Here is a 15,277-nt window from a genome sequence, read left to right as displayed (position 1 = left end):
ACCGAACGCACCCGTAGTTGCTTTGCAGGAAACGAGATGGCAGTAATTGAAAGTGCATGAAAATGCATTCGAGTTACCAACCTTTATACAAAGTACATACACCCCGACCGATGTGGATCGGCCAGTTTCAGACTTTTGTCTGTGGCGCGAGGCAGTGGGACTTTGGGAATAGAAAACTTCTTGGGAGAAGTTTGTTCTCGCGGATGAGTTGTTCAAGGTAGTGGTGGTGTGCGCGAGCACCCGCCATACATCCAGGAAGTTGCAGTAGAAGAACCCTAGCCGCGAAGGTTACTCACGTTCCCTGGGGCAGAGTCTAGGCGTGTAAACGTTTTGCAAAGTTTAACCGGGGGAACAATCGGTAGCGCGTACCGTTGCCAGAGCACACGGCGCAAGGTCTTAAACGAAGAACAGGAGAAACGGTGGTGTGTTTTTCATGGCGATCGGTTCATCAGGAGAGTGTCGTACGCTACCACCGATATACGAGACACGACAAAGGTGAAGGTGGTACTTGCCGGACCTGACCTGCCCGAGAGAAACATCACGGAACGTAGCTTCTCGCACATACATACACACACACACAGTGCGTCACCGCCCATATGTGATGTGTTTCGTGCGTGTGAACGAATGAGTAATCATGTACTGTCAGGACAAGGGCTCGACCGCCTCGAAGAGCAAAGAGGGTAAGTTGACGCCCGCGCGAGGTCCGGCTACCAGAAGTAATTCTCTCGGCTCTTTTCCCCCCTCCCCCCTCCCCCCACCTTTTCCATTTTTCCGCAGCCTTAGATCGAGTCCTCTCTGTCGTATCGCGTTCCGTCTTTTTTTTTTTTTTTTTATCCCTCTCTACGTGTATTTATTCGTGGATTTTTGGTCCCCCACGTTGCACATGTGAACTGTGTAAAACACGGATCCAGTAAGTTGGACAGTGTCAAAAGTTCCCGTGATCGTGGGGGTGACGTTGGTCCGACGAAGAGAGACAAAGTGACAGGCCCAAGAGAGTGCGGCAAAGAGGGGGACGTGGAGAGTGTGTCGTTTACAAACGAAAAGGGCGGGGAGGGGGGGCGAACAGTATGTATTTCGAAGAGAGAAACGGATCGTGTACATTCTTGGTGAAACTTTTTTATTAATCTTCGGCCGCGTATGCGAGTTTATCAGCCGCGAGATTGCATTGAAGTTGTGCATCGTCACCTCGAGCGCGATTATTAGTGTTTCCCCCTTGTTGCCGCGAAAACGTCACTCGCAGGAACGCGACAGATGCGTGAATGGAGAAAAGTGCTTTTGTGTACGGGGAAGCATGCGGAACACCGTGAAACGAGATGTGGAGTCAGTAGCCACTCTAGAAATTATCAACGTAATTTATCTAACGTTATTTGACACGTATGACTAAACTTTGTCAGTTCATCGACCCGTGGTAACAACACGTGTATATATACGCGTATATGCATTTTTTATATTATACGCATGTATAAACATATACGGTAATATACGTATACTCGCGTTCCTGTCAAGCTCTTAATTGCTCGTTGCTTTTTAATAATGGAATTTATAATCATGCGGAAAACGAATACAGTTCCTGCTACTTAAATGCAGACTACAGGTTTCCAAAAGATTGTGCCAGACTAACGAATGCGCACATCGCGCGTATTTTAAAAGTGCATTCACATTATTTTCAATATTTGACTGCATGTAGCTTTGTATCCATGATGAAATAATTTTGCCAATGGAATGAACAAGTGTTTCTATTGTCTTCTTCAAATTAAGCATATGGGCTCTTATAATACATAAAGTAAGGGAGAATGTCATTTGCATTTGTGCAAGCAATTACATGTATTTTTTTTACATTATCGGTTCATTGTTTTAACAAATACATTGTCACTCAATATAATCTTCCTTTTATTTAACAGAAAGAAGAATATTATCTATAAGACAATCATGCCTTTTTTCTAGAAGTATTCACTGATAATGTTACATGCAACTTATTTTATCTAAGACAGATCAAAGACAATTCTTACATACTTTTTTTACTACCATTAATCATAAGATCATGGTACACTGGCATTGCCTATTGCATGATGTCACCATATATGTAATAGTCCATCATGTTTAAATTATTCTGAGTTTCTTGGCTACACATTATAGTATGCGAATGTTTGAATTTATGTATCTTTGTTTTGATTTACAGTTGCTAAAGATTGCGCTTATTATGCATAGGGTCTGTGACAATGCGGGAGAAGAAAGGAGGTGCTCTTAGCAGAGTACAAAAGCTGAAAAAACGACTTAGCCACAGTTTTGGGAGACTTTGTAAGTATGAATAAAAATGTTTAGAATTTTAAACAATTTTTAGATTTTCATAGTAACCTAAAGATTATATGAAACAACAATTATTCTCCTATATGTATAAATTATTTATAAAACGTGTATACTAATTTGTATTTCTACTTTATATTTTACAAGATACACATTTTATATTTCTTATTTCAGTTTCATACTTCAGAGTAATTCTATTCTATTCTATTCATTGCATAACATGCAGAGTATTCGGCCACCCGTGGGAAAAATTTTAATGGGAGATTCTAGAGACCAAAATAAGACGAAAATCAAGAATACTAATTTGTTGATTGAGGCTTCGTTAAAAAGTTATTAATGTTTAAAGTTCCGTCTGTAGAACGGCAATATGCGCGTCACGCGTACGCAGTTGTTCGCAGTTGCCGCTCTACAGGCGGAACTTTAAACGTTAATAATTTTTTAACGAAGCCTCAATCAACAAATTAGTATCCTTGATTTTCGTCTTATTTTGGTCTCTAGAATCTCCCATTAAAATTTTTTCCACGGATGGCCGAATACTAAAAATTTACATACTTATTTAACGACAGTATATCAACAGTACTATTTTATTTGCATTAGCAATATCAAAAGAAGAGGCTGACGATGTTGCAAACAGAAGTCAACTGCCGTATAATGGCTATTCTGAGGAGTTCCTAGACCGTTTGGAACCAAACGGCAATATACCTCCGGATAAGGATCGCCGTTATGGTAAGTGGAAAATTAATAAATCGTGAGAAACATATTAATAAAACAAGTATTCTCAAATATCTTAATAATGTACTTTCATATGTTCGAAAGATTCTATTAATTTCGTGCGCTGGAAATGATTGTTTATTTGTCTTTTTGTCTCCTTTGTTGTCTCACTTTGCACCTTCTTTCTTAAATTATTTTATTATTTGTACTGCAATATACATTACAGTAAATGCACGTATCTCTATGCAAGACTTGTAATATTTCACTTGTTAGTTACATGACGTATTACTTTTAAACAAGTCATTAGATGTGCCATGCGCGTCATTCCCACTTTTGAAAATAAATGATCATCGACGTGCATAGTACGTCATTCCAGCGCAAGAGGTTAAAGTTTACTTTAAGATAAGTATGGAAGATAATTTCATTTATCAAAGTAAATACCTTGTTGTAGTACACATAAACACTTATCAGAAAGCTAAGTATATTTTTTAGCTAGAGATAACAAATTGTATGAATGGCTGCCATAAAATATATTTCCATTAGTCTGTGATAATTATGCCAATCATTTTATTGCTTTAATAATTAGCAGCAGTCAGATATGCAATTTGGTCATTGTAACATAATACTGTGTTGTTCAATGAAGGTGCATTATATAAATTAAAATGTTATGTATCAATAAAATATTGAGAAATTATGATTCTACGTGGATTCCTATTGCTGTTATTTTAAAGAAAGTTTTAAGGACGAAATTGGATGTCATAGAATGGACAGGTGTGGGCGACCATGAGAGAGTGCATCGGCAGCTTTCCGTTTCTAGTGATTCCAAACTTCTTGACGAGGATATACGTGAAGAAGCAAGAGTTATCTTGCGACCTCGACGTCCACCACGACCCAAGTCAGAGGTCTTCCTTGGGCCAGATCCACCTCCTAGAAGAACTAAAAGATTTTCAGCATTTGGGGTAATGCTATATTTGCATGTACAGTAATGCTTTGGATATTAGCTGATGTTGAGGATTGAAATTGGCCAAAGTTGAAGGGGGGGATTAGATCTTCCAGAAAATCCCGTGTGTTTCTTTTTTTCACAGATCGATATCTCGCAGATTTAAATCCATGAACATATGTACTTGACCGCGGGAATAAACAACCGGCTAATTTCCAAGGCATCGCTGTATTTATTCTGTCTATGTTCGTTGAAAATTGAAATGTCTAAACATATTTGTACATCTATTTACAGGGAGATTCCCCTTTTGGTAAATCTGAAGCTTATGTAAAACTGGAACAATTAGGAGAAGGGTCATATGCCACAGTGTTCAAAGGCTATAGTCACCTTACAAATCAAGTGGTGGCACTTAAAGAAATTAGACTGCAAGAAGAAGAAGGTGTTCCATTTACTGCCATTCGCGAGGCAAGCCTTCTTAAAGAATTGAAGCATAGCAATATTGTAACCTTGCACGATATAATTCATACGCGCGAGACTCTTACTTTCGTTTTTGAATACGTTCATACTGATTTATCTCAATATATGGAGAGGTATGGAAGTGGCAATAGAGGTTTAGATACACAAACTGTTAAATTGTTTTTATTCCAACTGTTAAGAGGATTAGCATATTGTCATCGAAGGTAAAAACATATATATAAGTTTTTAAATTTTTATTTCAATATTGTGTGTAAATAATTTGACTATATTCTTATTTAGGAGGGTACTACACAGAGATGTGAAGCCCCAAAATTTATTAATCAGTGAAATAGGAGAACTGAAATTAGCAGATTTTGGTTTAGCAAGAGCTAAATCTGTGCCGTCGCATACGTACTCACACGAAGTTGTGACCCTATGGTATAGGCCACCTGATGTTCTTTTGGGTTCCACAGAGTATTCTACCTCGCTTGACATGTGGGGAGTAGGTTGCATATTTATGGAGATGTTGACTGGTGTACCAACATTCCCAGGTGTACGCTGTACGTACGACCAACTTGATAGAATATTCAAAGTATTGGGTACTCCTACTGAAGAAACTTGGCCTGGCGTTACACAACTGCCAGGATATAAACCACATAGACTGGGATTCTATCCTCCACGAAAATTGGGTTTTTCATTTGATAGACTCTACGATGTTACATTTGAGAGTATGGCGACGTCACTTCTGCAGCTAAATCCTGATCAACGGATAGGAGCTGAAGAAGCATTAAGGCATTCTCTTTTTGACACTCTTCCTAGAAAACTATATGAGTTGCCTGACGGTGAGATTGAATTGAGTGTACTTACTTAAACGAGATGTATATTTTATTAGAATTAGAATTTGGTATTTATTGATTTTTGTTTCTTTGCAGAAGTATCGATATTTAGTGTTGAAGGTTGTCATTTATATACAGATTCGAGGCAAGGGTGTGCAGATTCGCGTCATACAGCTCTTAAGACTTGAGGTTAAAAGTGAACATAAAAGAAGTAAATAATAAGTAATTCCCAAATTCACATGTTCAGTGAAATGTTCATTTTCATACAGTTCAGATTCACACAGGCGATATGCCTTGACTCACTTAAATATCATTTCCACGCGCGTCGGTCGCTCTTTCTCAGGGCTGTTCCACAAATTCCAATCATCGTTCACACAACACTCACAAACACACGCGTACACATAATTACGACCTTTCGTTCTTATTTTCGTGTTCCTTTCTTTTAAAGATTATTACACGTATCAAATGAATTAACGAAGATAAATTATTACTGGCAAAGAAAATACGAAAGTAAGCTATCTGTGGCTAAATGAAGTAAAACGATTTTATGAGATTCGCACGCTCTATTTAGAAAGCAAAAGCACGCACGACCCATCCTCGCACTTCGTCCAAATACTAGATTTAGATTGATACCAATCAAAAAAAAAAAAAAAGTACTATACCGCCTTGCGTCTCTCGATCCCAGCCTGAGTCAAATTTGGAGTTGGCGGTTGCTGGTTAGAGAAAATATAATGAAATAATTATAACTTAGAAAAATTCTGGAAGACCTGTAATACTTTATATAAATTTTATGCTGTTTTTGAGTCTACCGTTGGTTGCTGAGACAATTGAATATATTGGTATATAACGAAAAATCATTGTTCGAATTAAACTAGTTGTTAATTATATGAACGTGATGATAGGAAATAAATAGAAAACTAAGAAAATAGGATATCAGTATGGATCAAGTGTCGTAGCTACCAACATCGCGAAACACGGCAGGACTTACGAAAAACTTATCGCTGATAGTATCGACGGTAGTGATCTAGTTGTAAGAATTAATATTAACATACTAGCGTCGATTGAAGTTTATATCGACATTACAAAGTAGCATCTATCGATGATAGTAAGTCAAGAACGAAGTAATAATTTTAGATTTAATCGAATCCAATTTGTTCAATCGCTCGTATACTATAAAACAGCCAATGGTGCTTGAACGAATTGTAGAAGAAAAATGTTAATGATTTTGTATTAGTTATTTAGAAAAGATCGTTTGGCGAATTTTGTTTTCGTATGATTTTATGAAACCATGTATCTAAATGAACCAACTTTAATAATGTTGCAATAGTAATATAGGATAAGGTAAAATGGTGTTACAGTCCTTCCGAGTTTTGTCTAAGCTACGATTACTACGGTAATATTACTCCTTTAATAGTTACATTTATACCGATTTTTCAACACACTTATAAAAATATCAACGAGGCGAAAGCAAAAAAAAAAAAATGAAAAATATTTCGAAAAAATTTGACATGTTATTACTACTATTATTACTTATTACAATTATTATTTGACAAAAGACGCGCAGAAGGTAGATTGTACATAGAACAACAGGTTCGTATTATTGATGACGCTGATATAGTTGAGCTGAGACTAATAAATGTGACTTTATAATAAATTAAAGTGTAGTTCGGTACACTCTAGACCCTGATCTTCGTTAGGTTTTCCATGTGCAACAAGCTACAGAATTGTTTAGGTTTTTAAACGTAACATAATACAAAACCACTTGTATTTGTAATACTTACTCTGCTTAAGTATTGATTTTATACACGTTTATTTCCTTATAATTATATTTTATTTGTAATTTTTCTAAGAAATTATTGATATTCAAATTGCTTCAAACTTGTACTGAGAAAGATAAAGAACTATGTTTTTGAAGTACTTGTGTATGTTTAAAAACTCATACCTTATACACAGATAAGATTCTTTTAATACCCATACAATATTTTTAATATAAACATGTCAGAGGAAAGAAATTATTTTTGAGTTTTATGGTATAATAATGTATATGTAACACTGTTGGGCAAAATTTAATCAAACTAACGATTGACGGTTACGATTGTAATGGATCATCGTAAATCGCTATCGACGATTGTCAGTTAAATTACTTCTACTTTTGTTATAAGTATACAATTTATAAATTTAAACGTTTTTACAAATTTCTCCTACATTTGTTATAAACAATTAATGAATTTATTCATTTTTCCAACTCCTTCCTATACATGTTATAAACTTATAAAATTCACGAATTTATAAATCTTTACAACTTTTTTCTAAATTTATTACAAACATAAAATTGATAACTGTACAAATTTTTACATTTTCACAATTTTGTTATAAAAATGTGAAATTTATAAGTTTTAAATGTTTTATATGAATCAATAAATTTTTACAAGGCTGTTATAAACCTATACAAAGTTATAATTGCATAGAGAAATCAAAAGTACCTTTAAACCAAATTCGACTTTCAATCAAGGAATCGTGATCGAAATAGTAACAATAGCAATAACTTCTAACCGAAACAAAAGATGAGAGAATTTCTGACTGAAATTCTTGAACCGATACGGTTTTTGGTCAGGAATTTGTGACTGTAGTCTGAGATGCTGTAATCGTAACCCTGACTAAAATAATTAAAAACGTAAGAAGAACAGTCGGGGGTCGTAAGAGCTTATAACTTGTGACCCTCGAGTTTGACCCTTCCCAAAAGCTCCCTCACAATAGGAAATAAATTCATAAAAAGTTCGAAATAGTATATCGTTGACGCGAGGTCGTATTTCGACTGTTCGAAGGCGGAAAGAAATTGCTCACGTTTGCCTTCTTTCTCCGCTCCCCCGAAGTTGACCGAAATGCCACGCTCGCTTTGAACAATTTCGGAGAATCGAGAAAGAGAGCGAGTGTCAGGTTTGTCTTTCTCGAATTTCTGCTCTCGAGCTTACGTAGGTACACGTGATCTGGCATAGTGTGCGAAAGTGGAATGAGTTCTCGGTGCACCCAGTGCCCGATCTGGTAACATTGCCCGAATGCAGTTGAAAGGCGCTGCCCTACTGCTGACAACGGAGGATAACATGGCTTTGTTGTCATCGTAAATGATGTGCTGTGTCGTGTCGAGCCAAGTGATTTCTATTAATATACTTAATTAAATTAACGAAAGCATGGCATGCACTTGAACGGGTTACTATTTTATTCATCAACCTAAATAGACATGTCATTTTCGGTTAACGTTCGAGTAAAGTGAAAGCTATGGCTGGTGCTATACAGGAGGTTAGAGATCCTCTGTCAACAGACAGCAAAGGTAATAATCATTTCTTTTTTTTAACAATTACGTTCATCGAAGGAACGTAATGTATTTTGTTTACAATGCAAACTAGAATAATGGAAGCAAGATAATCGAGGAACTTCCAACGAATGCAAATTTTATCATTTGTAATCGTTCGCGTAATATATACACGTCATCGGTAGTTAGGACATGCAAATTTTCATTTTATAATTATTGATAATATGATATTTTTTACATAGAGATCTTATAATGTGGAACGTTTATGTATTTTTTTAGGACACATTGCCGCGAAAACATCTATATCGTACGAAGAGATTGCTACCAAGCTTTTAAATGAAAAGCTTTTATTAACGGCTTTGGAATTGCATGCGGAATTATGCGAAGTCGGAAAAGAATTACCTGTTTTAAAGGATTTTTTCTCAAATCCAAGTCATTTTGAAAGTCAAAACATTAAGCCAGAACCGTATACTTCTATGCGTACGTACATTATTTGTTAATAATAATTTGTTTTTTTATACAAATTTGTTAATTAAAAATAATTAAACAAGTAATAGTGATTCTAATTTATAATAGGATAATATTTTTATTTTAATATATTAGCTAGATCCTCCAGTCAGGCTACTTTAGATTCACTTGACATGACAAGATATTCAGAAGATGGTGCAGGCATAGATGAAAGAGTAGCAATTTTGGAATTTGAATTGAGAAAGGCCAGAGAAAATATTTCTGCTCTTCGTGCAAATCTTACAGTAGTAACAGGTTTTTCTTTTTCTGACTATTAAAATTTTACATTTAAGATTACAATATTTAAAATTGGCATATTTAATGTTTTAGAATTTGAAGGAATTAAACCTGATAAATGTTCGGACAAACATTTAGTTAATGATCTACCCATAAAGCCTCACGAACAAAGAGCATTAAACTTCCTTGTTAATGAATATTTATTAGCTCATTCTTACAAATTAACGTCGATTACGTTCAGCGATGAAAATGACAATCAAGATTTTGAAGATTGGCAAGATGTGGGATTGAATATTCCAAAACCTGCAGAGTTATTACAAATGTATAGAGAATACATGAGGGCTAATGGATATGATAAATCACCTTCTACGAGCGTTAGCGTGCAGACGGATTTCTGTATAGTAGAATCAGAAGCAGAAAAGGATGAAATCAAACAAATGGTTCGTTAAAATCATTTGTACTCTATTTAAGAATGTGTAAGTAGCCTGAAACTTGGGTTGAAGCTATCAAGAAATCGGCGAATTGGGGCAGAGGGCCCGATATATCTCGAATCGAATTGTGTTGAATGGTCTCGAAATAGATCGATTGTCCGCGATATATCAAGCTCTGCCTAAATCCATCGTTTTCCTGACAGTCTCAATCTGAATTTCGAGCTATTGCACACCCCTAAAAATATTGCATGAAACAGTAATGCCTTGGATAAGGTTGACAGAAGCTTCCGTCAGTTTATGGAAGTCAGTTCCAAGAACTGGTGGGGATAGCAAACAATCAATTTTCAAGGGAAAACCTTGATCAATTTCTAAGGCATCACTGTACTTGGTATATTGTACCAATACTTATTTAGAAAGTGTGTTATTTGTAGGTCAAAGAAATTGAAGATCTTAAACAACAAATTGTCTTGTTGGAGCAAGAAAAGGTGAATTTGCAACAAATTATTGCTGCAACAAATGAAAATCTATCGCAAAACCCAGCTAAGGTATAAATAGCATATACATATATTAGTATAGTGTGTACGTATATAGTAAGTGAAACATAATTCTTTTTATAGCAAGGTAGTAGTGGAACAATACAAACGATCAATTCGAGTTCTACCACTCCGGATAAGTTTGAACTCCTAGAAACGCCGCCTCGCGATACATCTACCGCGACACAAGAACCAGAGGAAGACGATAGTGTGTCCGTTGTTGTTAGTCTTGGTGAGACTGACCCCGGCGACAAAGAATGGACAAGAATTCATTTACCTAGAGTGGATGTTACCGAAGGATCGTCTACTCTTCCAAACGCACCATCTAGGTATTGCATATTCACGAATAACGTTGAACACGAATTTTATTTTGCAATATTCAGAAACCCTGCAAGTGCCGCTCAATGGATATTGTAAAATAAAAAAAAGATTGTTATTTGTTGGACAGTGTAATTGCACACATGTACTGTTTATAAAAGTAATTCTAAATATTTTACTTATAGACATTTACCGCTGAAGTTTAAGATGGAGGTGAACGCGCATTGTTTAGTCAATATCCCAAATTCTATGGTTTCCACGACAGAAGATATTTTTAAAAATGGAGTTACACGCGACACTCTCGTTCAGATTTTAGCACAAACCTTACCTCGTATCGTACCCAATGTCATACTAAATAAACGTGAAGAAGTAATACCATTAATATTAAGCGTGATTCGACTTCATACTGAATCTACAGAAAGGGAAAAATTACTACAACTTTTGTTCAATCTTAAAAAGAGACCACAGGAGGATGAAAGACAACTGATATTAACTGGTTAATGCATATTGTTATGAATGATACAGTAGTGCCTACTTAAGTGACCACGCTCGGGACCGGCCGCGGTCATTTATGTGGGTTACCTCTCAGAATTCAACGAAGATAGGGAAAGAGGATAAGTGCGAGTGAGATGCAATAGCTGGCACCCGAAACCATATATAATAATTAAACTTTATTAAATATTATAATAATATATAATATATAAAACTCAACACTCTCGATGTTCGAAGCCGCTTGGTTTCTAAGAATTGGTGGGGATAACCGCGGACACTTATGTGGGCAAAAATGCGGTCACTTACGTGGGCACTACTGTATATTGTTGTACACAATATACAACAATTATTCCACTTACATACATATTTTGCCATTAGGTTTAGCTGCAATGGCAAAACTTGAGGATGAGTTAATAGAAGATGAAGAAATATTGACTATATGTTGGGAACAAAGTCAGCATAAATATCCTGAAAAAAGGCTGTTAGCAGTCGAATGTTGTTCTGTATTAGCTCCGTATATGTCGGTTGGCATAAGAAACTCTTTAATGCTGTCTATGCTACAACAAATGTTACTCGAAGATAAAGATCCGACAGTCAGAGCTTGTGTAGTCAGAAGTCTTGCATTGCTTATAGCTTTAATGGATGATCCTGATAAATACTTTCAGGTATTATATGAGACAAAATCGTATGATACTTAATACAATTATTTAAGCATAACATATTAATAATAATTACTTTTATAGTGTGAAGAATTAGCATTAACGGCACTTCACGATACGTCGCCTATCGTTGTAGATGTCGCATCTTCTTTACTTTTACCAATATTAGCACAATGGGCATTATCGCTAAAGAGATTGCAAACGCATCTATTGCCGCGTATTATATCAAAAGTGAAGAATCATTTGAAGTCTGGACATTCACAGCATTCGCCCAATAAAGATCATATTGACGAAGGAAGAACAGTGTCGTCGATTGGAGTGTTGCAGTATTTGCTTCCACATATGGTTGTATGCGTGGCGGATACCGATACAGTCAGAGCGTATGTCGAACATGGAATATCATCCGATTTGCGTAAGTGTCATAAATGTCATAAATTTTGTAGCAAAATATTTTTATGTGATTATGAATTTATTTTAAACTATGCATATTTGATCATGCAGCAGATGTATTCCTGAATCTGTGTCATTCTAATATTGTTAATCCAAAAGTATTTTACGATGGGGATGTAGATGTAGGAGCTCTTCTAAACATATTTTTTGCAAACACATGGGAGAATGATGTATGGCCAGAATTAGAATGGTTCACAAATACATTGTATGTTTTTTTAAAAATCAATTTCTAATTTATATCATCGCATATGCTGATAGTTAATATGTTTCAGGATAACAGAAATTTTGGAAATGGTTAAGTCCATAGAAATTGCACAAGAAACCATTTTACACGCTTTTTTAACGTACATACATTATTTATGTTTAGGTTTCGGACGATACATCACGCAAACACGGGTAATTTTAATGTTTTTAGTAATGTTAAAATTATCACGTAGATTGCAAAGTTATATTCATTAATATTTTACGATTTAGATTCAACCGATATTTGCATCTGATGTGGCTGAACTTGAACAACAATTAACAATATTATCAGCAGATAAAAAAAATATGTGTTTGACGTTGATACCAACATATTTAATTCTTTTGTCCACATTAAATGGCACAGAGGTTTCTAAGTCTTTAAAAGAGTTCCTTGTTGCTTTATCTATGAGCGGAACCAGTATTACTAGTTTACAAATCGCAGTAATTATGTTATGTGCTGAAGAGCATATGCAAGAGTACGTCCTTAGTGGTTTATGGGATGGTTAGTCTTACCGATATTTTGAATAGTTTCGTCGTTTTTTATTTATTTTTTTTTTTTTTATTGAATGTTTAGTAGTTAAGTTACATCATTTTCCCTTTTTCTATAGGGGTAGTGCACCAAAGACCTATTGTAAGATGCGCAACTGCAACATTATTTGGTTGCGTAATAGCTCATGTTTCTGATCGGTTAGCAAGCACTAAGGTAGTTCCAGCAATTATAACACTCGTTAGTGACCCTGACGTGTAAGATATATTTGTAAATACTTTATTTATTTAAAATTACTGTGTTATGATCCTATAAGGTCTATAACTTCAACGACTAGTATTGAAGCAAGACGTATAGTCAGTGTAATTAACATAGTAATCAGTCAATATTTTTAGAACTGTTCGATCCGCTGCAATTCCTTCGCTTGGTCGTTTAATAACGGAATGTAAAGTAAGAGAGATGCGCGATAAAGCACGTTTAACTTTGGAAACTATTGCTAAAGAATCTCAGGGTGTACCTCCAACTTTAGCACTTCCGTTGGTTTCAACATTAGCATTTATTGCTCCGAATTGTCCTCAAAATTACATTGAAGATGGTGAGAGCTCGTTAAATTTGGTATTCCTAATTTTCGCTATACAAGTGTTTCAGAAATACATGTAAATATTTAAGGAGCTGAATCTACAGTAAAATATTTCTGAAACACTGTATAAAATTGAAGATGCTAATTTTTTATTTTACAGTTATAGCTACACAATTAACTGGAATCGTTTCATCTGCATTACAACAAGGTCGAAGAATCGATCTTGTCAGTGCATTGGTCGAAGCATATTCTGTTTTGGTTTATTGTCCACTTAGTAATCAGTGTGTTTCTAGTGTCTTATTGCCAGGCTTAAAACACCTCGAGCAATTAGTTAGCCAACAATTACCTCAACAAAAAGAAGCAGTACGGTCACTTTTAAGAGAAGCAGAATCTCGGCAGGATCTTTCAAAACCAATGGAGAGGTATGTACATAAATACTATTGTATGTTCTTTACTTTGTAAACAAATGTTATAAGAATCGTTTCTCGGCGTCTATTAGGTCATTATCGATGAGTTCAGGCCTTTCATTAACAATGGCCACCGTAAATGTAGGACAAGGTGTAGAAGATATGAGACAAAGAGTGAGCAAGATATTTCAACAGAAAACAAATTCACCAAGCATGTCAAGCATTTTTCGAAAAAAATAAAACAAATTACTCTGTTTTTTAATTCTATTTATAGATTATTGTTTCTCATTATATTTTATAAAAAAATCTTTTAGTTTTATCTTTTTAATACTCTGGCATGTAACAATTTTTGTACTTATGAATTTTACGGTACAAGGTAATGCACAAAACTTATATCGAATCGGAATATAATATTACGTAAGTATTCGTTACAATTAAGATATAAGTTTGAAAATAAAACTTAATTTAAGATTAGTAATGAACATCGCTATAAGATGATGTGCCTTTCAAGATACAATTTAAAATCAGAGGATTCAAAAAATTCAATTTTGTTGGGGATTAAAAATTAAAGGATATGGCGTAAGAATCAATAAATAAAATATTGATTTCGACTTTCACATGCACAAGTAAGTATAACACTAATACTGAAATAATTTTAATACGCTTTGTATAATTACTTATTTAAAAAAAAAAAAAATGATATTAAGTGAAATATTATAGCTTGTTATTTATATTATATAAAGTATAGTGAATTTATTAAAAGAAATCTCGAACTACTATTCTGTAGATATTTTATGTATTATATGACTTTGTTTTCTTACGAAAAGTTTGGAGTATATCCTGCCATAATGCGACAAGAGTTTAAATAATTAATATTTTATAGACAAATTAATTACTTAACGAATTGGTTGTGATTATCGAGTGTTAATGTCGAGACAATTTCAGTTTTGTACACTTTCCGTCGTTTAAATGAAAATAGTCTTTAGTTTTACCATACCTATGATTTTATGTGATACTATAGATCTGTTATATTCAGCATATGTATATTTGTACTTAAATCGATCTGAATGTATGTACGTGCATCGCTATTATTATTTTTGCTGTAAACAAATGAAAAAAAATAATCAAATTTATTCGGAATAGTTTGTATCTTGTAAGAATATTTTATTGTACCTATATATATATATACAATTATATATTTGCCGTATATACATATATATTGATATACAATACATGTATATAATGTATTTAATATATGCGTATATACAATGATTAATAGTTTATCATATTTCATGACCAATGTATCATTATATTACATACATATACATGTATATGTATTTATGTTTATTAAATATTAAATACTGTAGTATGTACTA

At 34.5% G+C, this 15,277-nt stretch overlaps 2 protein-coding genes across 8 annotated transcripts; both read left to right on the top strand.

The window, feature by feature from the left end:
- Window positions 1-103: 103 nt before the first annotated feature.
- On the top strand, window positions 104-7,161 carry Eip63e (cyclin dependent kinase Eip63E). Of its 7 annotated transcripts, none has more exons than XM_076765949.1 (7): window positions 104-680; window positions 2,209-2,298; window positions 2,902-3,030; window positions 3,778-3,974; window positions 4,250-4,635; window positions 4,712-5,253; window positions 5,344-7,161. In XM_076765949.1, exons 1-7 carry the CDS (start codon window positions 635-637, stop codon window positions 5,433-5,435), a joined length of 1,482 nt encoding a protein of 493 aa, XP_076622064.1. In that variant the 5' UTR covers window positions 104-634; the 3' UTR covers window positions 5,436-7,161. The 7 variants fall into 7 exon arrangements, with proteins under 7 accessions (XP_076622064.1, XP_076622067.1, XP_076622066.1 ...); XM_076765952.1 differs by having other exon boundaries at window positions 2,180-2,298; XM_076765951.1 differs by lacking the exon at window positions 104-680 and adding an exon at window positions 692-1,320.
- A 1,105-nt stretch (window positions 7,162-8,266) lies between these two features.
- Window positions 8,267-15,208, top strand: LOC143341655 (RAB11-binding protein RELCH homolog). The gene is made up of 16 exons (XM_076764638.1): window positions 8,267-8,575; window positions 8,837-9,037; window positions 9,161-9,319; window positions 9,395-9,741; window positions 10,164-10,277; window positions 10,350-10,594; window positions 10,769-11,079; window positions 11,454-11,740; window positions 11,819-12,146; window positions 12,236-12,389; window positions 12,457-12,580; window positions 12,659-12,929; window positions 13,036-13,171; window positions 13,310-13,509; window positions 13,655-13,916; window positions 13,994-15,208. Exons 1-16 carry the CDS (start codon window positions 8,524-8,526, stop codon window positions 14,139-14,141), a joined length of 3,339 nt encoding a protein of 1,112 aa, XP_076620753.1. The 5' UTR covers window positions 8,267-8,523; the 3' UTR covers window positions 14,142-15,208.
- Window positions 15,209-15,277: the final 69 nt, after the last annotated feature.

Source organism: Colletes latitarsis, chromosome 5, assembly GCF_051014445.1.
Source record: "Colletes latitarsis isolate SP2378_abdomen chromosome 5, iyColLati1, whole genome shotgun sequence".
Lineage (NCBI taxonomy): Eukaryota > Metazoa > Arthropoda > Insecta > Hymenoptera > Colletidae > Colletes > Colletes latitarsis.
This window is presented reverse-complemented; position numbering and strand designations above follow the sequence as displayed.